At 38.8% G+C, this 25,817-nt stretch overlaps 3 protein-coding genes across 3 annotated transcripts; 2 read left to right on the top strand and 1 right to left on the bottom strand.

The window, feature by feature from the left end:
• The first annotated feature begins 723 nt into the window (after positions 1-723).
• LOC112014218 (uncharacterized protein At4g15545) lies at positions 724-5,446 on the top strand. Its single transcript, XM_024046596.2, has 9 exons — positions 724-1,220; positions 1,300-1,368; positions 2,756-2,812; positions 2,956-3,025; positions 3,656-3,751; positions 3,938-4,195; positions 4,300-4,342; positions 5,058-5,136; positions 5,219-5,446. The coding sequence occupies exons 1-9, from the start codon at positions 927-929 to the stop codon at positions 5,309-5,311; spliced, it is 1,059 nt and encodes a 352-aa protein (XP_023902364.2). The 5' UTR covers positions 724-926; the 3' UTR covers positions 5,312-5,446.
• Positions 5,447-7,907: 2,461 nt separating this feature from the next.
• Positions 7,908-12,271, top strand: LOC112014220 (receptor-like cytosolic serine/threonine-protein kinase RBK2). The gene is given in 10 exon segments (XM_024046598.2): positions 7,908-8,062; positions 8,915-9,018; positions 9,132-9,491; positions 9,651-9,902; positions 9,997-10,151; positions 10,788-10,867; positions 10,967-11,102; positions 11,201-11,350; positions 11,776-11,844; positions 11,846-12,271. Coding segments are annotated over 10 exon segments (1,455 nt in total). The 5' UTR covers positions 7,908-8,027; the 3' UTR covers positions 11,960-12,271.
• A 12,366-nt stretch (positions 12,272-24,637) lies between these two features.
• LOC112008350 (uncharacterized) lies at positions 24,638-25,072 on the bottom strand. The gene has a single exon (XM_024040683.1). It carries the CDS (start codon positions 25,070-25,072, stop codon positions 24,638-24,640), a length of 435 nt encoding a protein of 144 aa, XP_023896451.1.
• Positions 25,073-25,817: the final 745 nt, after the last annotated feature.

The following is a 25,817-nucleotide window of genomic DNA, read 5'->3' as shown; positions in this document are numbered from 1 at the left end:
CCAAAAAGATTACTTAGCTCATTCATTTACACTTACATAATATATATTTTATATATTTATAGAACTAGAAATAAAACGCACTTTTTGACCATTTTTTTTCAATGGTTCAAATTGATTTGTAAAGAAGATTTAGGTCTCAAACATACACACATATATCTATACTTATTATTTAAGGGGTTCTCCTATTTGGATTCCTCATTTTTTAGTTCAAAAATGCTCTTACACTCCTATGTTTAAGTAGAAACAAAATTAAAGGACAATCCGGTAAAAATGTAACTTTAACTCCTACTAAAACATTGCTAAAAAATAGGACCATTCTCCTATTAATTTTCAAATTAATTTATTCACTTATAAATTAAAATTTCAAAATAAAAATTATATATATATATATATAAAATTTAAAAATTTTTTTTTTTTTTACAAAATAAGACCACTAACAAAAAAAAAAAAGACTCATCACACACGCGAAACGTGTGATAAGACTAGAATATATATATTTTGTTGATGGCACGGTTCCAATTAAAGCAGTTGAATATTCTCACAATATTTTCTATGGTAAATAAAAAAGTAATTTATAAATTTTAATATAATTAACCCAACAAGGCAACAAGAAGTTCAAAGAAGACAAGAAAAGAGGATTGTATGTCATTTCCACACCACTGGTGCTGTTTTGTCTATTGTATCCATGTCCTATCCATTCAGAAATCACAAACCTTTTCCAAGACCACACATATTATTCTCCCACCATCATACATTAAAAAAAACAAACAAAATGTTCCTACCAATACACAGTACTATATAATAATATTATTATTATATAATACTGTACCTCATCACAGTCCCAAATTAAAAAATTTAAAAAAAGAAAATCCCAAAAAAAGAAAAAAAAAATAGAATAAACAAAAACAAAAGTTAGAATTTGGAAAATGTTAGCGAATGAGTCGGATGTTGGTGGGCGTGGCTCCTCAAACTACGATCTTCCCGAGGAGGTCTTGCAAATTCTGCCCTCCGATCCTTTCGAACAGCTCGATGTGGCCCGCAAAATCACATCCATCGCCCTCTCGACGCGTGTCGCCGCCCTCGAATCTGAGTCGTCCACTCTCCGCGCCAAGCTCGCTGAGAAGGACTCTCTCATCGCCGAACTCCAATCCCAGGTCCACTCCCTCGACGCTTCCCTCTCCGATGTCTCCGATAAACTCGCCCAAGCCGGCCTTGACAAGGTCCGACCCGACCCTGTTCTCCCCAACCCGGGTTCTTCAAATTGTTTGTTAACTTTTTTTTTTTTTGGGGTATTTGTAGGAGAGGTTGGTGAAAGAGAACGCTTTGCTTTCGAACACTGTGAAGAAGCTTAACCGAGATGTCTCCAAGGTACTGAGTTCTTCTAACTACTTCATGCAACTGCTTTAACGGTTTCGTTGTTTTTGTATAATTATTGGTTTTCTTTAAAAGCTTAATAATTAGTAATAAATTTTAAAAAATATGGTTGCAAGATTTGTGAGGGCAGTGATTAGATGTTATTATTATTTCAGCTGTTAAATGGTGAAATTGAAACGTTAGTTTCTATTCATAAAGAGTGCAAATTTTCTAACCATGAAATGCTTTGAGTTGATTTTTTTTTTTTTTAGGGGTATTTGTAGGAGAGGTTGGTGAAAGAGAACGCTTTGCTTTCGAACACTGTGAAGAAGCTTAACCGAGATGTCTCCAAGGTACTGAGTTCTTCTAACTACTTCATGCAACTGCTTTAACGGTTTCGTTGTTTTTGTATAATTATTGGTTTTCTTTAAAAGCTTAATAATTAGTAATAAATTTTAAAAAATATGGTTGCAAGATTTGTGAGGGCAGTGATTAGATGTTATTATTATTTCAGCTGTTAAATGGTGAAATTGAAACGTTAGTTTCTATTCATAAAGAGTGCAAATTTTCTAACCATGAAATGCTTTGAGTTGATTTTTTTTTTTTTTTAACTGTACAGTGCTTTATAGTGGTCTATCAAGTATGAATCTTTCTCATAAATCCAAAAGAGAAATGTTTGTGTGGATAAATGATCATATATGTGTACTTTAAGTCCCATGACTAACTATTTATAGTCATGGGATTGATTAAAAAGGCAAAACTTACTAAATTCAACAATGTTGTTTACCAACCAATACAACACAACCATTTTGGTTTATTGACTTACTAGCCATTGCACTTCCTTGTATATAGTTACAACCTAGGAAGCACAGACATGGGTACGGCATAACGACACGAGCAATTTCTGAAAAATTATAACATAAAACGGCCAATACGACACTGATATGACACAAATATGACACCCTAATTGAAGTGTCCATGCTTCCTAGGTTACAACTTTTCAAGGTCACGTGATTGAATTTCATCATGGAACCTAAAATACAACATATAAGAAATTGTATCTAAGTTTTCCCTTGTGTAAATTATTTAACTAGTCATGTGATTAAAATATGCGTAGATGATTGTCATGTAATGAGTTGGAAAAGATTCCTCCAAAATTTTGACATTTTTATTTATTGGTAAGTTACACAAACTTGATGGTTCTTGAACCCACAACCTCACCCTCACTCTCAATCTAATACTTAAAAAGGGGGAGAAGGTGTCCGTTGAGCTAGAGCTCATTGGCAGAAATTTTGTCCATTGAAAAGTACAGAGTTGATACAGAGTATATATAATTGAAGGAGAGTAGAATGTGGTTTTATTGTTGGAGGTCGGGGTCTTATTGTTTCGAATGTGTGTGCAGTTGGAGGTCTTTAGGAAGACACTCATGAAATCACTTCAAGAGGATGATGAAAATCCTGTGAGTAATCTTCTCTCAGCATTCTCAAGTTTTATAAAGAAGATTTTGTCTATCTTAAAGTAGCAATTTCATGAACACTAGCCGAATGTGTTAGTATATTCTGGTTGGTGTTGTGTCAGCACTAAATCTGGTATTTCCTACAGGCAGGAGCTCCAGAGGTTGTTGCTAATTTACAAAGCCAGTCAAGTGTATCTTCCACATCGCAGATTGGAGGTCCTCTATATTACTTGCGTTCCTTTTTCATATTGATTTTATTCAAACTAGTGGATTCTAGGTGATCTATTTGCATATCATGTTGATAAATGTCCCAACAGTGTGCACATGGACAAGAAACTTACTGATTAATGGGTCTTAATTCCTGCAGAGGAATCTTTTGGGCCTGAAACACTTGGCCTTTATGGCCAAGTGGAAAGGGCCCTTTTTAAAAGGGTGAGGTCTAAACTAATCAACCTGTTAAGGAGGAGATTTTGGGGGGTGAGGGAGGACTAGCTATGCATATTATTGCCATCTAATCTAAATGAAAAATGAAAACAAGTGAATTTAATTCATCCAAAGCCATAGGTTTCTTGAATTGCTTTGTGAAATTTTGCAATATCTCATATGACTGAAATAAATTGGAAGTTATTAAATATGTCTGTTTAACATTTGAATGTGCTCCAAAACATACTGCATTTTTTTGGTGGGTTGAAAATGCTTGCTCCTGAAACTTACACCAATGTTTTCACCCTAATGCTATGCAATGACTTGTCAAACATTTTAAAGTAAAGCGTTTGATTCAAATTATGGTATATGATTTTATCCATGCCACCATTAATCTGAAGGAGACTGTCTATTTTGTTTCAGAAGATGATGCCACATTTCCACCTCCTAGATTCCCTTCAGTCCGGAGTGAGACGTCTGAAGTAGGATATTCATTTGCAGAGGATCATGAGACAGATGGTATGTGCATGTTAAAAAGGATGCATTCTAATATAAGACTTTCTTCCCTTAGGCAATTGGAATAAGTGTATTGCATGAATTAATGCATCGTATGCAGCCCATATGTCGTATTGCTTGTGGATTTAAAACCCTGCAACTGAGCTTGTCAGTTCTAACCTTAATTTTGTTGCTTGCTAACCCTTGCAGCCTTAAGACCTCGCATATCTCATGGCCTCCTGTTAGCATCCCAAACTAGCACACCTCGGCTTACTCCTCCAGGTTCCCCTCCTATCTTATCTGCGTCGGTGTCCCCAACAGGAACATCTAAACCTGTATCCCCAAGACGACATTCAATGTCATTTTCATCATCAAGAGGCCTGTTTGATGATCGGTCTTCAATGTTTTCTTCTATGCACTCGAGCCATCACAGTTCAGTATCAAGCTCTGACACAGGATCACAAACTGGTACCTCTTTCACACCCATGGACCTGTGTAAGAAGATTGCATATGGAAAATTATTTATTGGGTATTTAACCTGTTTCACTTGTCCTCATTTTCATCTGTTTCAGGAAGAACACGGGTTGATGGGAAAGAGTTCTTCCGCCAAGTAAGGTAAAGGCACTGAGCTTTTAGATCCAGAATGGTGGAAGTAACTTTTTAAAAAACACATTTGTGTCTAAATTATGCAAAAATCAAGAATTCATATAATGAGTTCACACATCCATTTTGTGGCTAAAATGGTGCTTCTTTTGGCAATGTAATTCCATAAATGCAACATTTTGCAGCTTTCTTGCAATCCTGAGGTGGACCAAACTTTTAAGTCCTTTGGTAATCCAAAGGTTTTCATTCAAACAAAATATCTGGATATAGGGAATAACAATTATTCATACCATTGCCAAATTTTGATTCAAATAAATGTAACATGGCAAATCACGAGCTATTGTTAATTTTAATTTAAGTAAATGTAACGTGATAAATCATGAGCCATGGCAAAAAATTTCACTTCCTTTCCTATCATGCGTAGCTTTTCCCATTCTCAACTCAAGTAGATTTTCTTATTTCTATTAAGTAATCTTGAACACCAAGTAACAGCAGTCTTGGAACCCCAAAAATGAATTTTGTGTTAATGTGCTTATGATTTGGTTCTTGGCTTCTTGCCATTGATCTTTGTCTCAAATGGTGCCTCCACCTCTTAAAGGGATAATGTTAAGGATGAAATTGTGGGTTCAAGATGCATCAGGTGTATTTGTTTTCAATAAAAGAAAAATGTTCTAGGCTTTTCAAGTAAAGTAGCTGTTCATCTGATCCCTTCCCTTCTTTTCATCAGGAGCCGTTTGTCTTATGAGCAATTTGGTGCCTTTCTTGCAAATGTTAAGGAATTGAATGCGCACAAGCAAACCAAAGAGGTATGTGCTCTCTCCATTTTCTTCTTGTTAACAACACTTTATGAAGTGTCCAACATCTATTTATATATCTGGAATATTTCAGGAGACTCTACAGAAGGCTGATGAGATCTTTGGCCAAGAGAACAAGGACCTTTATGCTATATTTGAGGGATTGATTACTCGCAATGTCCGCTGAAATTTTGAGGCCAACACTGGAATTGTAATTACATTTTGTAAGCACTGCTGTTTATTACTATAGGTTTTCTTAGCAGTTTCCACTCTATATATTAAACACTAATTCAAAGTGTAATGAAACTATTCTTTGAACTCCTGTTCAATTGCATACCCGGTTGTGAATTTGCATGTTATTGTGATAAATGACTAGTTTTGAAACTTTAGCCCGTGTTTGGTACACCCGCTCAAACACATGTTTTCAGTTTTTAAACAACATTACACGTATTTTTACACACTTTTTCACTCACACATATTTCCACACATATTTTCAGACACGTTTTCAATTTTTAAGCACATGTGCCAAACACCCCCTTAGTTGTTTAGGATATTGTCCTTTGTGTCGTTATACCAAGAAGAATACACATCACTAAACTAAAGTAATATATATTGCGAGCACTATAAAGTTTAGGTGCCTGACATCATCCTAGCAATGTGATTCAGGATATTTTTTGTGTTTTTGTGTCTGATAAAAATTGCCTCATATTTAGAAGTATCCTCTAACTCAGTCAATGCTCTTCCAGAGTTCCTATACATGTTGCTGCTAGAACAACAATAGGTAAACTCAGAAATCTAAAAACATCTGACCTCAGTTTTGTTGCAAAATTCTCTTTTCCAAGATGAGCAAAGTCCCACTCAAGGTTATCCTTCAACATTTGATGGACTTTGACGTGCTAATATCATCGGATGACTATTTCTTCAAGTCATGAACTAGTCAGTTGGATACCAATTCTAAGATGGTAATACACTTTACTTATGCTATATTGGCTCAGACACAAACAATTCCTCACATGCAGTTTAAAAATAGTGAGATCTTGCCTTTAAGGTAGGCCTTTTCTCTTCTTCAAGAAAGGCTTTTTGGCAATATACTTCTTCTGTGACATGGGTGTGTGCATAATCCAGCTAAGATAAACCGGAAACAAATTAATTTCTTTATTTGGGTTGGCAGTTTTGATATATTGAAGGAAAATGCAAAGTTATTATAGATTTTTTTTTTTTGAAAAGTTATTTCAGATTTTAAAATACTTACAAATTGATGTGACAATGAATGTGATCGGTGGACTTTGACATTCTAATAAATGAATGCTTAAATTAGTTTTTTGTAATTAGTGATATAACATCACTCAAAATTGAAATTGACATCTTTCTAAGTGGGTTTAGATTTAGCTTTTTTTAGCCCCACAAAATTAAGGATTAGATTTTAGATTTGTAAGGATAACTTTTTGGTTAAGTTTTTGAAATTCTCTCAATCAATTTTTGTAATGGATGGATTAAATTTTGCTACATTGTTAATAATTTAAATAGATACTAAAATAGTTAATCACATGGTAAAATTCAACCCACTAATTTTACAATGAAAATGATTTTAGGAAGTTTGTGGTGGATTTTACCTAAGAATCTTAGAAATCCTAATTCCAAAATCCTTGGTGCTGAGCAAATTGCCAAATAAGAGAGAAAAAACAAACAAAAGACAATAAAAAAAAAGAAAATAAGAAAAATGTTAACGGATGCCTTAAGGACATGAGTTTAGAAAATATTTTTAAAAAATTTTTATGGGAAAAAGAACAAGTGATTTTTTGATAACTTTTTATATTCCCTATCAAAACGGTTTTAAAACTTTCCTATAATGGTTAACTAATAAATGCCTTGAGGGCACTTGTTAATGGACCCAAAAAAAGAAAATGAAAGAAAGAACAGCCTTGACTAATCATGGATAAGGATTTTAGTATTCCTAACACCTTGGATCTAATAAACGTGGCAATGACAATTGAATAAGAATTTTTGAATAAGAATTCTTTGTATCACTTTTTGTCTCACTTTATATTTCACCAATTATAACTTACCATGAATTTACTTTACTTTCTTTAAAAATAGCCAATATTTAAAATGAAAAAAAATTAAATACATTACAAATTGTGATTGGTTGAACATAAAGTAGTTAGAGAATTTGTATTCCAAATATAACATTTTTTTTTTTTAGAGAGAGTTTCAATCTATACTTTTTATCATTAGACCAAAACACTAGTCGGTTTTTGGTATAGGTAAGATTAAATTCCAGATCTCTTATTCAATCATAAAAATTTGAGAGACTTGGCCACGTGTTGGAACTTCTTGATTTGAGAGAGAGAGAGAGACTTGGTCCACGTGTTGGAACTTGGAAGCCCAAAAGTGGGAGTCAAGCTGTCCGAGTGGATTTTGTTTATCCTGTACCCGGCATATATGCCGGGTACAGGATATACCGCTATATGCTGGGTACAGGATATACCGCCTCTGAGTTGTGTTGTGCATGTACGGAGAAAGATGAATAGTCTCTACGTGCATGCTTACAAGCTTTTCAAGATCTCCACAAATATCAAATTAAACATACTTTATTTATCCCATGTTGATGTTCAAGTTTCAAGTTGATATTTTTACTTAATTGTTACTATTTCTAAACTAAAAGAGCAACGGAAGTTGGATTGACAAGCAACAATGACAAAGAAAGCCGATATTGTAGCAGGGATATCCGCTGAAATGTCAAACATATTTGGATAATATTAGAGAATGGCACACAAATTTCATTTCATGCCAACCGTTACTTTCATTCCCTCCCTCCCTCTCTCTCTTTTGCTTTGTCCCTCTCATTTCCCTTTTGGCTTCTGAGTTCTGAGCTCTCTCTCTCTCTCCCTCTCTGGGGTTTCATGGAAAATGCTGGAGAACCTTCTGCTTCTTCATGGTAGTTGCTGAGGCTCCTTATTGAGCTTTTAAGTTTCTGGGTTTGGTTTCTTTTCTGTATTAATGCGCAGTAACAGTTGAGATAATTATATCGATACCTTTTTTTTTTCTAACCTCTACTTTTGTGGCTGCATTGATGAGTTCCTCTGCTTTATTAATTGTATATGGACGGTTACATTTATGTTATTAACTAAGAGACGTGAATAAAAAAAAAAGAAAAGAAAAGAAAAAAAGCCAATGGCAAATTTACTTGCATATGGTTTTGTTTTCCATAATGCTTCATTTGTTTGTGAAAACACACCTGAAAAAGAAAGGGGAACTTGGAATTGTTCATTGTATGAAAGGTGGGGGCTTAAAAATTACCACTGTTTGAAAACACACCTGAAAAAGAAAAGGGGAACTTGGAATTGTTAACTGTATGAAAGGTGGGGGCTTAAAAATTACCACTGTTTGATCTAGACCCATCATGATTGTTTCCTATATACAGGGTTTTGCCAATATTTGTTAAGTTTGGTTTTCTGCTTTTGTTTTTGGTAATATATGGCATAGCTTGTTAACAAAGTGGATATGTTTTTTATTGTTACATCGTTGCTTTGTTGTCTAGTGTCCATTAATTTCCCTTTTCTTCCTCTTTTATTATGTTTAATTGATTATTCTTAATGCTAATCAATTACATGTTGATTTTATCTTGGGATATTTCTTCAAAAAAAAATTTGGCCGTTTCTTCTTATTTGTCCAACTTGGGTAGTTGGTACCTGCAATTGTGGGTTGCCTTGAATTTGCACTTAATTGCCTCTATTGAATTTTGTCATATCCTTTGTTGCCTTTTGACACATGAGGACTATAAGTGCAGCAATGGTTCTCATGACATTGACACAGAAAATCAAGAATGGGAAGCTAATACTTCTATAGGCAGAAGGCCACGAGCTGGGTTCTCTGACTCTTTTTCATCTCAGGGTAAATTATCTGTCTTTATTTGTCATTTAGATATCATGATTTATGAGCATTTGAACTTAAGGATCATCTGTAATGGTACTAATGCAAGTGTTAAATTCAATATAATTCAATAGACATGGAGGGGGGCATGTATGAGTCCTCTCCAAGAGGAGTTCTAGAGGGCAGCTCAAGAAGCTTAGAATCTGAAACAGCTTCTCCCGGGGCCAGTACTTCTGACTCGGAAGGTAACCAAGATCCAGGGTCCTCTACACGCTGGAATGGCTTCTTTCATATGTTGAAGAAAGGACCGAATGTGGGCTTTCAGAAATGGAAAAGTGTCCCAAAACTCACTAGGAGGAAAAACAAAAGAATTAGAGAGGAAATGGTTCCAGCACTCAGGCCTTCTATAGACGGTGAAATTTGCTGCTTCAAATCTTGCTGGAAGAATTTCACACTCTCAGAGCTCGAAGCTGCAACCAACAACTTCAGCCATGGTCAGTAGTTACTTTCTTCAGATATTAATTTACATTTTGAATGTGAAGATTAACCTTTTAACTGTACTGATGTTGATTAAAAGGAAGAATGTTTTTCTTCTGTCATTTTAATGCTACATTTCTAGTCTGATAAACAATTTCTGTTTGTCTTTTATGAAGATAATTTAATTGGGGAGGGAGGCTATGCTGAAGTTTACAAGGGCGCATTGGAAGATGGGCAGCTGGTTGCAATTAAACGACTGACAAGAGGAACTCAAGAAGAAATGACTGCCGACTTCTTATCTGAGCTTGGGGTTATAGTCCATGTGGATCACCCTAATATTGCTAAATTGATTGGGTATGGGGTTGAAGGGGGGATGCACCTTGTTCTTGAATTGTCTCCCCATGGGAGTCTAGCATCTATACTTTATGGTTTGCTCATCATCATGAAGCTATGAATTTTGAATCCTCTGAAGTTCCCAAACAATAAAATTTGTAAGTTCATTTCTTTGTTACCTATTGTCAGGGCCAAGGGAGAAATTGGATTGGGGAATCAGACATAAGATTGCATTAGGGATTGCTGAGGGCCTTGTTTATCTTCATGAGGGATGTCATAGGAGAATTATCCACAAAGACATCAAGGCTTCTAATATATTGCTTGCAGAGGATTTTGAGCCTCAGGTAACTTTATAACCTGAATGTAATTTAATGATTAACATCCCGTTTTGCAACTATTTTTGGTTCTGTATTATGGTCTTCTAATTTATCTGAGAGAAAATTATATTAATGCACTATACTGACATCAAATCTGAGAGAACATTAGGTCTACAGATTTTGACTATTAAATAAAGACATCAAGGCTTCTAATGTATCTCAGAGAAAATTATGTTAATGCACTATACTGACAAAATCGATTTCTGTGCTTTTTGATGAATATATCAGCATTGGCAAACAAGAGTATTGATGGTGTTTGAATTATTTAGTTAACGAAAAATATTATTACACACTTGCTATTGCACACTCCTTTTTGAAGTTGTGTTTTCAAAACACAATTTCACATTTTTAACTGAAATTGTGTTTTAAAAACACGATTTCAGTCCATGTGGCATGTACGGTGAGTATATGATAAGGAGTGTAAGAGTATGACTGTCATTACTCTTTAGTTAAATATAAACTTGTCTAATTTGTTAGGTCTATAGATTTTAAGTTATCCTGTACCCCATATGATAAGTGACTTCTGTAAAACACAATTACAGAATCTATATATCGATAGTTTGAGTCTTCATGATTTGATGTGTGACTTAAAACTTGATCTAGATTTCTGATTTTGGGCTTGCAAAGTGGCTACCCGATCAATGGACTCACCATACTGTATCAAAATTTGAAGGCACATTTGGGTTTGTAAATACCAAAACTCAACAGTACTGTTTCTTATTCTTTAAAAGCTCTTGCTTTCCAACTGTTTAACATCCTTCCTCCCTCCAAAATCATGACAGCTACCTTCCTCCCGAGTACTTCATGCATGGCATTGTAGATGAGAAAACTGATGTTTATTCTTATGGAGTACTAATCTTAGAGCTCATCACTGGACGGAAAGCTCTGGATAGCTCACAGCAAAGCCTCGTGATGTGGGTATGTCTGCTTCTTTCTGCTCCAATTCCATGTATTATTGAGACTGCATTGTGGAATAATGTTGAAAATGAAAGCTGTTTTTGGCCAATTTGTTGCAGGCCAAACCTTTGCTCTCTAAGAACTGTATCTTGGAGCTTGTTGATCCATTTCTTGTGGATGCCTACGACTCAGAACAGATGAATCGTATGGCCTTGACAGCTTCTTTATGCATCCATCAGTCTTCAATCCATCGTCCTCAAATGAGCGAGGCATGTCTTTTTATCTAAAAATGATATATTAAAAAAATCTACTATATGTGAGCTAGACCATCATATTCATCTTTCCAAGCATTGGGGTTATAGGGGTGGACATGGATCCACAAAATATAGGCCCTACTTTATGGCACCACCAGAAGCAAAAAAAATAACCTGCTACTGCCTTCCCTATATACACATAACAACAACGACAACAACCAAGCTTTAATTCCAAAATTTTGGGGTTGGCCATTTCTCTATATACATGGAGGAAAAAAAGAAGAAAAATGTACAGAACTTGTAGGAAGCTGCAAAGTGCTTGACAAGGTTCTTGACACTACTATGAATCTGAATTAGCAAGTGCATAACAAGCGAAGAATGGTAAATTTGTTACTAATTTGTCATGTGTTTTTTGATTGGTTTAAACTGCTTTGATGCAGGTTGAAAAGATTCTGAAAGGCGATGCCCACACTTTAGCTTCCATAAAACAATGCCAACAATCTATAGTTTCAAAGGACATACTCTGAGGAGCTGTCTGATGCAGAAGAGTATAACTCAACTAAGTATTTAAAAGATCTGGGTCGATATAGGGAGATTGTTTTGGAGCCCAGTAATGATGCTTAAAATATTTGTGTGGACCAATAACTATGATTTCAAGGGAGCTTGAGTTTCTAGGACTTGATTTTGTTTCTACAACCCAACATAGAGGGACTAAAACAGTTTGGAAGAAAGAAGGAACATCATCAGAAAGGCCTAAATGCTAAATGTATTGCTTCTATGACTTGCATATATGATGTATCATGTATCATGAGTATAATAGAAATGTGGATTAAAAACTGTGAAGTTTACAAGCTTAGGTTGCATTTTGAGAGCCACTGTTTTTCTGGGAAAGATGTTTGAATGATAAATAGTACTTTCTGCTAATATTCTCATTAATGGTGGTTTGCTATATCCTTATGTCAAAGTTGTTTAAACTTATTTAATATTTTTTTTTGAATGTAAGTTTGATTAAATAAGTTTAAACCTATTTAATTAACAACTGAGATAATGAAGTTCATTGTTCTTGTGTTACAAGCCATTCCTCTTTTTTTTTTTTTTTTTTTTTTTTTTTTTTTAATAAATTAGTAATGAACATTATGGCTTGCTTTTCTTTTTCTTTGGATACATTGATAATGTTGACATTTTGGCAACTTTATGACTCTTTACAGTGTTATTTATGCATACTTCTAAAAGGTGAGCACATAAATTGCAACTTTGCCTAGATTTTTAATGTGGTAAGTACCTAGTACCTACCACTTCAGAAACCATTTCCTTCTTTCAATCTAAGTCTCTTAAGTCATAAATGCCCTATTAGTCTAAAAATACAACGAGTGGCTTATACATAAAAGCATGGACTTTTGGAGTTGGATTCAGATTGGGGTTCTTGATCAAGAACTTAAGTTTCTTAATTGATCAATATCCTTGTTTTGGATTGTCTAATCGTTCTCCTTATATTATACACAAAAAGCATGGTGATTTCTAAGGAATAAAAATCACTTGATGTTCTTGAAATAAATTACATGATTTCATGATATTCTTGAGATGCTCACATGCTAGATCATTTGTTTCTACAAATGCTATGCCTGTTAATTTTTTCTTTAGTCAATCACATGATGTTCATGCAATCACGCTCACATGTTTTAATGTTTTTCTTAGAAACTCTAGATGCTTAATCTGGATTTTCTTAAGAATGACATGCTTTTTTATGTTTTTCTATATGACATTAATTATTTGCATGATGTGACATGATAGTAGCTATCATAGTTTAAAAGACGGATTCACCAAGTAAGATGAGTGTCTAATATTTTCTCACCTCATAACTTGGCGTCCGAATTTAGATCAAATGTTCATTTTTAAAACCTTTCTTAAATGTCTCGATGAGAGGTAGTGTTCTGGATAAGGGAAATTATAATGACTTTAAAAGAGGAGTTTACTATGTAAGATGGGTGTCTCATACCTAACTTGGCCTCCGAAATTAGACTTTCTCACTTGCTAGCCACATAAGATGGGCTTAAACAGATAATTTTGAATAAAAAACTATACACTTTTGAAGCTGTCTTCACATAGGCCTTAATAAAGATTTCACAACACATTTCAATCAAAATAGTGCTTTCAAATTAAAAGTGGCTGACTCCAAACATTTAAGGTCGCCGGCACAATTACTTTTATTATAAACTAGTCGCAGACCCACGTGATGCGTGGGAATATATAATTATTTTGTAATATGCTATAATCTATAATTTATTCTCTAAAATTTATTGAAGATAATATGGTCACCTCAAAAATTGAACTATTTTTAAAAGTATTTCCAACTCTATCTTTACAAATATATCATTATATTATTTTGGTCTTTTTTTTTGTTTTTTTTTTTGTTTTTTTTTTTGAGATTTGAGATTTGATATTTAACCTTATAATGGGAGGACATGCTAACACAACATTAGATTTCCTTTTTTTTTCTTCATGTGATAAGATTGTATCATATTTTAATTCTTCTGAATTTTGAGGTGCAACTTCATACCAGCTACATGGATTCTTAATTCCTAAAAGTGATGTCTAGTTAGTTGCCAAAAAAAATGATAAGACCACCCAAAAAAAAAAATTAAAGTAAGGTTTAATCGGTTAGAATCATCATATACAAAAATTTATCTACAATAAGGTGAATAAATAAAATATGTTTTAAACAAACCTTACTTCAGCAAATTGATCAAATTTAATAGACCCTCACTTATACCAATTTTCATCAAAGAACAAATTGTTAAACAGTATTGTGTCATTGATTCCACCCATGTCCTTCACACATATTCATCAATGTGTCCATATACAAAACACTTGTCATTACATTCATTTTATCAATGTTCTGCATTCTCACATTGATTCCACCCATATCCATCACACACATTCATGATTCATCAATGTGTCCATATACAAATCACCCACTTGTCATTACATTCATTTTATCAATGTTTTGAATTCTCACAAAGAATTAAAATAGCGCGCATATGAATTGTAAGTAAGTGGGTTAAGAACATAGGTGTATATATTATATCTTACTAACCTAACCATGCACATCCACACACACACATTTACATACATACATACATACATACATATATATATATATATATATATATATATACAAATTGTTAAACAGTATTGTGTCATTGATTCCACCCATGTCCTTCACACATATTCATCAATGTGTCCATATACAAAACACTTGTCATTACATTCATTTTATCAATGTTCTGCATTCTCACATTGATTCCACCCATATCCATCACACACATTCATGATTCATCAATGTGTTCATATACAAATCACCCACTTGTCATTACATTCATTTTATCAATGTTTTGAATTCTCACAAAGAATTAAAATAGCGCGCATATGAATTGTAAGTAAGTGGGTTAAGAACATAGGTGTATATATTATATCTTACTAACCTAACCATGCACATCCACACACACACATTTACATACATACATACATACATACATATATATATATATATATATATATATATTTTTGGTGGTCAGACGTAGCCTTCCCAAATTAAGTCCATATTTTAATTGCATTCAAGTTTTTTCTCCCCATTGATTCATAGTGGTATACGTAATGTTTATGAATTTAAAGAACCTTGAAAAGCTTCAACACAAAGCCTTAAGTTTGTGGCCAAAAAACAATTAAACCATACGTTATATCACTATGTGGGATTAATTGTTAAATAGAATGCAATTTAAAAAGCTTAAAAGTTGGTAAAAAAGAGAACTGATGAAAAGGATATGAAAAATAAAAAGATTATGAAAATTAAATTAATTTGATCTTTCCACTTAAATGACCATTTAATCAATAATAATAATTTTATAAAAATTGTGCAATATGTTGAGGTCGAAATTGGTAGCAAACTTGCTAAACTCGGACAATTGTTATTGCCTCAGAGAAGATGGCTATTAGCATTCCGGCTCATGAACTTTAAAAGGTTACAAGAAATTATTAGATTGTATCAGTTGCTATGCCTCAAAAATAGTAATTGTTTTTGTCTTCATTGGATCACATCAACCATATCATAATGTGTTCAATAAGGAAAAAAAATAGCAAAATCCAAAATTTTAAACTTGCGGTATAGTAGTATTGTTAAGTTTTGTCTAATACTCATGTACACAGTATTCTAGATATTCAAGAGGAGAAAATTCTAAAAAGAAAATCAAGTTGTTGAAAAAAAATAGCATAATCCAAAATCTAAAACTAAAAACCCAACTATTTTTCATATGCACAATATTATAGATAGGTATTCAAGAATCAAGAACCAATTAGTTTTTCCATCCACACAATAATTAACTTAAAGCTAGATACTAATGGAATTTAAAAAGAATTCAGTTATTTGAATTTTCTCACTCCTAGAATCCCAAACAATTTCTCAAAAGCTAAACAATCCACAAAGTTGTTTGTCAAAACCAAACAGGCCAACTAAGGTTCAAAACACAAAAATTCCAACCACAACACAATAGCCTACTTAAGCCAATGTACTTTGAAGAATTTATGTTTCCTTTAAAAAATTAAGACTAAAAAAAAAATTAAACTGTTACATCCCAAGTTCCATACAACCAAAAAAATAAAAATTAAGATTCAAATGCTACTCTCTTTTCTCTTCCATTTTCCCGCAATTTCTAGGGCACCAAATGGTCCAATTAAATAATAAACAACAAATGATTAATATAAGGAAAGGGAAATCTAATATAGTTGTTGTGTATTGAACCATAAAAAGCAAATTATCAAGCACCACCCAAAAAAAAAACAACAACTTTATTCCCCTTTGCTTCAAAAGGATCTAAGAAAAAATGGTTACCAATTGATTGGTATGACTTTCAAAAGAACAAAAAGCTTTTAGTGATTGCAAGACTTGATCGTTGACATTTGTCAATGAATTGACAAACAGAACAGAGATAAAAATGAAATTTAGTTCACATTTAAAATGATAGGAAAAAGAGACAATATCAATTTCTCTTTGATGAAAATGAATAACACTCTTACTATAAAATGAAGACCAGAACAAAAACATCACATTAAAGCTAATTATCAAACAGAAAAACATTTTAGCAAACATATTGAGAGTCACTCCTGTAGTCTAGAGAAGGGCAACTATAAAGCAATTTACAACAAACATAATCAAATGGCCAACTCAAATCATTTTTGAAAAAGAAAAAATATATGTGAATATTTTTGAGACTGAAAACTCAAACTCATTCATCATGAAATCCCAAAATTGAATTATATTCTACTTTTTTTTTTCCTAATAATGAGATAGAAATAAAAAAAATAATAATAATAATACAAATAACAAAACTAATTTTGAGTTCATACCCTTTGGACCTGGGCAACTAATGTTCGCTTCTCATGTGCTTCAATTTTGTCCGCAAGCTCTAGAGTCACTCTCTATCTCTTGCATTCATTTGATTAGGTTTTAGCTGGCAGACTTAAGTCATGACCAAAAGAACAGCTAAAACACTCAAGAAACTATCCCATTGAAGGCCATGCCAATCAATTTGTGGAGAGAGAATAATTGGAAATTATAAAGAAAAAAAATGAGAGGTAAGGAGATGAAGAGATTGCAATCTATTGATGACTGTCCAAATTCCATATAATAGCAGTATCTGAAGAGTTTGGGTTAATGGAGAGACACATAGAGTTGGAGATAGAGTAACACTTGAATCTAAAGAGATGTTCAATAAATATCAACCGGTAAATCAAAAAGTAAAAATGAAAGGAAGAAAAGAAATTATAATATGGTGCTGATGTGGCTTAACTGGAGTGTAACAACAATAAATGCTACGCTTCAGCTTTTATATATATATATTGTGCGCACCGAAAGCGAGACCACTGGACTAGGCTGAGGCTCACTTGGGCTGACAACTTATTTGTGTGGTGGGCTTGGGTTTCCTACATGGGGTAGTTCTCAATACTAAGACCCAATGAGGTCACTTTTCTCTCTTGTCCTGCCAAAAACACTCCTCTCTTTTTACTGCTTCTCTTATTCTGTCTCTCTCTCTTTTTCTCTACTTGGCTCCCTTTTTTCCACTTTCAACAACCTCTTCTCGTTCCTTTGTCCATTCTATTTATAGCTCATACTGTGGGGAGTGGCTATGATTACTTTTGGGTTTTGTGCCCCAAGCAGTCCAATGCTATCGTTCATAGGTGGGTGGTTAGGTGGTAGTGGGAGGTGATGCAAGTGACCTGGGAACTTGTTCTTCCCCATCTGCATGTGTCATCGGCGGAGGTGCTGTTTGAACCGCCGAACATGCAACGGTCGGGTAAATGTCGGTGGTCCATACATGCTCGGGGAACGGGACAGACGACTTGCCGAGAAACTCTGAAGTGGTATATTATGGGCCTGTGACCTGTGTGGCTGCAGGACGTGATTCTCGGCAAAAAAGGGTCGCGGCCCATGGGCCGTTCACCCATACTAGGTCCCTAGGTCCAAATGGGCTCTGGTGTAGGGTGCCGTACATTATCCCCCCCTTGATTCGTCCCCACTCTCGGGGAGAATCAAGGATCCCAAGGGGTGGCAATCCTCCCAGGAAACTGAAGAGTCTGCGTCCGTCAACTAAGGAACGTGTTAATGCGCCTCTCAAAAGACGCGTCCAAACCTGACTGATGGTATAGCCATCATTATTGTCTGATGGTTCGTGAACCGAGGCGTCACGCGTGTGGCAATTAAGATGGCGATTCGCGTGGTTCCCCATCAGCGGATCATTTAATGCATCTCGCCTTGCTTCTTCATCCCTATAAATAACCACTCCTGTCTCTTTCATCCACTTTTGCATCTCTCACTATTCATCCTTCTTCTCTGCCGAGCAATACTTCTTTGAGGTTCATCTCCCAGCCCAGAGCATACCTCCTCCTTAGAGCCCAGTAAGTTCCTCTCCCTCTTCCTCTTCTTCTTGCTTGTTCCATTTCATTTTGTTTTTTAATACTCTATTTCATTTCTTCCTAACATCTTTGCTTGTAGAATGGGTTACTCCCACCTCCTTTCCTCTGCCAATGCTTTGGCTAGTTTTAGGGATGCCTTCAATGTTCCTAGGGACGTTGACATTGCCTACTGTAAAATGGGTGATATTGACATTCAAAGGCACCGTGGTGTAAATACGGTGTTCTTTCCCTTGATGGCTATTTTAGAGGGCAGACTTAGGTTCCCGGTTGACCCCATGATCCTTAGTACCCTTAGGTTTTATGGCCTTTGCCCCGACCAGCTCCCTCTTAACTTTTACCGGGTAGTGAGTTGTGTGAGTAGGTTGAACCAGTTGTACGGGTTACAACTAAATCACCATGACATTAATTTCATGTATAGTTTATGTGGTAATATTGAATCGGATTATTACCTAAAAACAAGAGATGTAAGGGTATGGCTCATTTCGTGCCTACCGGACTCAAATAGAAACTCGGCTAGAGACTTTGTTCGAGTGAGTGGCAACTGGTTTGCCAAGGAACTTCCATGCGCATTTTCGCCGCGCGATGTTGGTCAGTACAACGCATTATTCATTTTATCTCTTAATTTCAGTCTGTGTATAACTACCGTCTAACTCTTATTTCCCGTGCAGAAAGTAAAAGATTCAAGCCAGATCTTAGGGTGGTACATGTTCGGGACCTGAATTTTATTCTCAGGTCGGAAATTTTTGTTCACACCGATGGGCAACTCCGGGCATCTCACCTTATCCTCGGCGTAGATCCCGTTTACTCGACTTGGCAGAGGTTTAGTCAAGCCTTGCTAGTGGACAGCCTGCTCCTTTCATACATAGACGTACGACATGCAAACTTCCTCCTTCCTAAGTTTACCGTTGGTGAAGCACGTGCTCTTGGTCCCAGGTTTATTTGTTCAGACGAACGATCGCCCATTCATGACGAATCGGCCGAACGCGTGTCGCGAGTGCGTTGAGAGAGAGCTCACAAGCAAGTTCAGCAAGAAAATCCCCCTCCGCTCGAGGACCCTATAGAACTCAGGGCTCCTGCTCAGGAGGTTGAAGGTGCAGCCGCAGAATCAATAAGCTCATTCGAAACAGAATCCGACCAGGGCAACGCCATAGTGGTCAGGAGAAGAATGACGATCAACCGCTTCATCCCGAGCACCCAACCCGCACAGAAGCAGCAACAATCCCTTGGCCCAGATCTCACTTTTCCCCTTGCCCCCGTGGGCCGTGCCCGAAAGAAGAAGCGCACGACCGAGCAAACTCAAACAAGCTCGCACGATGCGCCTCCTAGGCAACCTCTCCGGCCGTCATCTGGCATTGTAATTCGAGAGCAGACAGCACCCACCTCGGCGAACTTGGCATCTTCGTCCCGGGCCTCAGCAGAATGGCAGCCCCTTTCCATCTAGACGGCAAGCCCCTTCCTGCGATAGCCTCCGTTCGCATGTGGGAAAAAGGTCACGGGGGTCGCGTTGCTTAGAGCCTCGCGTGCGGCCTTCTTTTGCCCGAGGACTTGCACACCTTCTCGGAAGGAACGGATGAGTCTTTAGGAAGGCGGTTGCAGTGGCACACCATAGCGGCAACTGTCTCGTCCTTTTTATCGTTCCTGGCTTACTACTCATCCTCATACTTTTTCTTTCCCCTTATAAATATCGTTATTGTGGGCAGGCCGCGCAATTATCATATATTGTGGACGAGCGGATGAAGGAGCTTGCTGAATATTCCGAGCGGGAAAAAGCTTTGAAAGATGTTGCCGAGGCCACGGCCAAGGAGAAGATGAAACTTGCCGAGGACGCAGAGGAAAAAGTTGCTGCTGTAGAAAAGGCCCAGGCTCTAGCTGAAGGGAGGTCCACAGAGCTTAAAGTGCAGTTGGGAGGGATCGAGCTTAAGTTGGCCGAAGCCCAGAGTTTAAACGTCATGCTGGAGGGACAACTAGCCGATTCGAAGGCGGCATTGGAAGCTTGCGAAAGCAAGTGGTACAACGAAGGGTTCACCGATGCGGAAAGCTCAGCAGAGCCAATCATTTGCCAGGCTCACCTGCTCTGTTTTAAAGAGGGCTGGTTCGTTGCCCTCTAAGCCATGGGAGTTCCCGAGGATTCTTCCCTTAGGGATTACGGCAAAATCCCCTTCCCGAACCCCTCAGCTACCGCGCAGAATGCCCCTTTGGTGATTGATGAGGAAGAGACGACCAGTATGAGGGTACTAGTGAACGCCATCGATTCTCATGTGGAGCCAGTTGACATGGAGGCGACTAGCCATCCTCAGGCCGGAGGGGACGCCCAATTGCAAGCATCTTCAGCTCCCGAGGATCCATCTTTTGTTCAAGCAACAGATCTATGATGTTGATAATCGTACCGGGTTTCTTCCATTTTATTTCCTTTTTCCTTTACCGTTTTTAAGCGAACTGAATTGCCTATGTCACTGGGTTGTGGTGACGGAACAATTTATTTCCTTTACGCTTTTATTTTCTTCTGAGCCGCCCGGTTTTCGGCAACTAGACATTAGTTTAATCTTTAAACATTGTCCTGAGTTATGTTTATGAATGCTTTATTATCAGATGTTTTCATTTCGGCCGAGCGACCTATCTTCGCCAGCCGTTTCTTTATTGTTCGGCGATAGGAATCGAGCTGAGAACTTACCTTGGAAATAATTTAAGTTTCCACCTGCTCGATGATGAGATCGAACCGAGAGTCAGGCTTCTGTCTTTGGAAATAATTTAGGTTTCCACCTGCTCGGTGATGAGATCGAACCAAGAGTCAGGCTTCTGTCCTTGGAAATAATTTAGGTTTCCACCTGCTCGGTGATGAGATCGAACTGAGAGTCAGGCTTCTGTCCTTGAAAATAATTTAGGTTCAACTTGCTCGGTGATGAGATCGAACCGAGGGTCAGGCTTCTGTCCTTATAAATAATTTAAGTTCAACCTGCTTGGTGAGATCGAACCGAGAGTTTAATGTAGAATAATGCCAATATGCATGGACAAACATCGTTTTCTTTTATTAACAAAGCACATACACACAAGACACCACACCTTCAGTGATAGTACTTCTTCAGGTTATGAACATTCCACGGTCGGGGCAATGGTCTCTCGTCTAGGTCTTCTAAGTAGTAGGCCCCGGCGCCGACCACCGCGGTCACCCTGTAGGGCCCCTCCCATGTCTGCGCCAATTTCCCAGCGTTAGCATCTCGCATGTTCCCCACGACTCTTCTGAGAACCAGATCCCCGGCTATGAATTCCCTCGTTCTTACGTCTCGGTTATATCTCCGGGCGAGTTTTTGTTGATATTCAGCGAGCTGTATGGTCACCATCTCGCGGCATTCCTCTAACTTGTCCAGGCATCCCACCACCATCTTGTCGTTCCGGGTAGGGTCGAACCCTGCGACTCGTGCACTGCACAGGCTTACCTCTGTTGGTATAACGGCTTCCGCTCCGTACGCGAGAGAAAAAGGAGTCTCCCCGATGGACCTTCTGGGAGTTGTCCAGTAAGCCCACAAGACTTTGGACAGCTCCTCAGCCCAGTTCCCTTTAGCACCCACCAACCTCTTCTTCAGCCCGTCCACAATCACTTTATTTACTGCCTCGGCCTGACCGTTACTCTGCGAATAAGCTGGAGTCGAGTATCTATTTTTTATACCAAGTTCACTGCAGAAAACTCGGAATGCCTGACTGTCGAATTGCAGCCCGTTGTCTGATATGAGGAAGTTCGGCACCCCAAACCTTGTTACTATATTCTTCCATACGAACTTCTTCACATCGATGTCCCGTATGTTGGCCAAAGCTTCTGCCTCTGCCCATTTGGTGAAATAGTCGACGGCTACAAGCAAGAATCTCCGATTTCCCGTCACTCGGGTGAACGGGCCGATGATATCCAGCCCCCACAGTGCAAAAGGCTACGGACTGCTGATCGGGTTCAAATGACTGGCGGGTTGATGGATCAAAGGTGCATGCTTCTGACATTGTTCGTATTTAAGTACGTACTCGGCAGAGTCCTTCTGCATTTGAGGCCACCAAAACCCTTGGGTCATTGCCCGGTGTGCCAATGAACGTCCCCCTACATGGCTGCCGTACACCCCATCATGTAGATCCACCAGAAGCTCGCCCACCTTCTCGGGGTGTAAACACAATAGGTACGGTCCTCCGTATGATCTTCGGTATAAAATCCGATCCTTAGACAGCCAATATCGGGGAGCCATTCTACGTACCTTGCAGCCCTCCTTTTCATCATCTGGGAGCCGGTCTTCTGCAAGGAAGTCAATGATGGGGTCCATCCAACACGATCCAAGGATTGTGACTGCCGAGACATCGATTCCTGTAGTTACCGAATTATTCGCCACCTTGACGCTCGGCTCACAAACAAGCTTGACCTTAACTAGTCAGGGTATCTCTTCGGCCACAGACGATGCCATCGTGGCGAGTGAGTAGGCATGTCGGTTTTGTGTCTGAGCTATTTAGGATACCTTTACTGTGCTGAAGCTGGCTATAGCCTGTTTCACTTGTTCAAGGTATGCTTTCATCCAGGGATCACAGGCTTCAAAACGACCTTGCACCTGATTGACCACCAGACGCGAATCTGAGTACACCTCCACTTCCCATGCACCCAAGCTCGAAACTATCCTTAGCCCTGCCAAGAAGGCTTTGTATTTTGCCTCGTTGTTGGACGCCTTAAAACACAATCTAAACGAGTGTTCCAGCAGTATTCCTTCTGGGGTGATCACTACGACCCCTGTGCCAGCCCCCGTGCAATTTGATGCACTGTCTACGAACACCTTCCATGGGCGAACTTCTAGCTGGCATACTATCTCCCCATTCCCCTTTGGCGAAAACTCGACAATGAAATCCGCAAGGACCTAACCCTTCACCGAGCTCTGTGGTCTGTACCGTATGTCGAACGAACCAAGCTTAGTCCTCCATTTTGTTATTCGGCCCGTGAAGTCTGATCTTTTCAATAATGACTGTAAGGGATACTCGGTCAGAACGTATACTGTATGTGCCTGAAAGTAGTGCGGCAGTTTCCTAGTGGCGTGTATTAGGGCCAATACAAAGCTTTTCCAGGGGTAAATACCTCATCTTTGCATCGACGAAAGTCTTGCTGATGTAGTACATGGGTTGCTGTATTCCTTTATCCCTCAGTAACACGGCGCTTACAGCGTGCTTGGATACTGCCAAATATATGAACAAATCCTCACTGGGCTCTGGCGCCGTAAGCACGGGTGCCCTTACCAAATAGTCCTTAAGGTCTATAAAGGCTTTGTCGCATTCTTCACTCCAGCGAAATCCGATCCATTTCTTCAAAAGTTGGTAAAATAGTCGACAGCGGTCCGCGAACTTGGAGATGAATCGGTTTAGGGCGGCCAGCATCCCGGTTAACACCTGCACTTCCTTTGGGCTGCTCGGTGGCTTCAATCTCCTTACTGCTTTGATCTGGTTGGGGTTGACCTCAATTCCTCGGCTAGTGATTAGATTCCCTAAGAACTTTCCCGCCCCTCCACCGAATGCGCACTTCTCGGCATTGAGACGCAACTTGGGCCGCCGTAGAACCCCAAATACTTCCCGAAGATCCTCCACATGCCGGGCTACCTGCTTACTCTTTACCACCATGTCGTCAACGTATACTTCAACCGTCCGCCCTATCATGTCCTGGAACATTCTTGTCATCATTCGTTGATACGTGGCCCCGGCATTCTTTAGTCCGAAGGGCATCCTCGTATAATGGTAATTGGCCTCTAGGGAGATGAATGCCATTTTCTCTTGATCCTCGGGAGCTAAGGCAATTTGGTGATACCCTTGAAAAGCGTCCAGAAAGCTCATCCTTGGATGCCCATACAAGGCGTCCACCAGCTGATCAATTTTTGGCACAGGGAAAGGATCTTTTGGACATGCCTGGTTCAGGTCGATGAAGTCCACACAAACCCTCCACTTGCAGTTCTTTTTCACCACCACGGTGTTAGCCAACCAATCCAAGAAGAAGATTTCCCTTATTACCCCAGCATCCTTCAGCCTTCGAACTTCCTCGTTCACTGCTTGTACGTGCTTCCAGGATGACCTTCTCGGCCTCTGCCTCTTAGGAGTGAACAAAGGATCGACCCCAAGTCTATGGACTATGAACTCGGGGTCTACTCCCGGTACTTCGTACGGGCTCCATGCAAACACGTCCACATTCTGTATTAGGACCAACAGCATTTCTACCTTTTCCCGATCATTCATGCTTTCCCCAATGCGGAAGTACTTGTCTCCATCCGGCAATATCTTCACCTTGAGCATCTCCTTAGCACATGCCTCCCCCCTCTCCCGTGAATTCTGTAATTGCTATAAGGGCTTTCCCGACGAAGGGCCGCTACTCTCGGCCTCCTCCTTTTGGTTGGTCTGCTCTTTCTTGCAATTGACTACGGCGACTAAGCATTGCCTGGCTGCCCATTGGCTTCTTCGCACTATAGTGATACCATGATCGGTAGGAAACTTCATTTTCATGTGTAAAGTGGATGGGACGGCCCCCATCGCATGAATCCACGGCCTTCCCAGTATCGTCGTGTATGGAGAGAATAAAGCAACCACTATAAACTTCACCACCACCTCCTTGCCTTCCATATTGACGGGCAGGGATATCTGCCCCTCGGGAACCACCACTTTACTGTCGAACTCGACCAACGGCGTGCTATACTTCGAGAGATCTTCATTCTTTAACCCGAGCCCCCTGAATAGGTCTGGGTACATAACCTCAACACCACTTCCCTGATCTATCATTATTCTCTTCACAACGAACCCTCCTACGCGGGCCGTGACCACCAATGCGTCGACGTGCGGCTAAATCGTCCCTTCCAAATCGCTATCATCGAAAGCGCTCAACTCTTGGGTCGGTTTTATCCTCTTCGCGGGAGGCGCGACTGAGCTTCCTCCTATGGAGGCCACGATCAACATCCCCTTTCCTTCAGTTGCAGTGAGGCCCCTAGGGGCAACGTGGATGACCTCGATTATCCCAAGAGGAGGTGGAAGGAGATTGCCTCTATGTGGGGCGCCCTGCCCTGCTCCTCGGTCTCCTCCGTCCGTTACGAACTCCTTTAAGTGTCTAGCCTTGACCAGCTATCCGAGATGGTCCCTCAATACTAGGCATTGCTCGGTGGTGTGGCCTTTATCCTTATGGTAAGTGCAGTATAAACTCTGATTCCTCCTAGACGGGTCTCCTCCCATCTTGTTTGGCCACTTGAAGTACGGTTCGTGCTTAATCTTATCAACGATCCTATGCACTGGCTCTTTAAACGTTAGATTTACCTCCCCTACTTGTGCTTCCGGTTCCTGTATCCTCAAGTTTCCTCGGATTCTGAGCGGATAAACATTCTGACGAGGGCGATTCAACACGGGCACTTTTCCCTTGCTTTGAAGCTGGTCGTCCTCTAGTCGTTTGTATTCTTCAATGTGCCTTATCAGTTGTCTCATATCTTCGGGGGGTTTCTTGGTCAATGATTCCCGAAGACCGGAGTCCTTGGGCAGG

Source organism: Quercus suber, unplaced genomic scaffold (genome assembly GCF_002906115.3).
Source record: "Quercus suber isolate HL8 unplaced genomic scaffold, Cork oak 2.0 scaffold_39, whole genome shotgun sequence".
In the NCBI taxonomy this organism is placed as follows: domain Eukaryota; kingdom Viridiplantae; phylum Streptophyta; class Magnoliopsida; order Fagales; family Fagaceae; genus Quercus; species Quercus suber.
The sequence above is the reverse complement of the archived record's forward strand: the minus strand, read 5'-3'. Positions and strand labels throughout refer to the sequence as shown.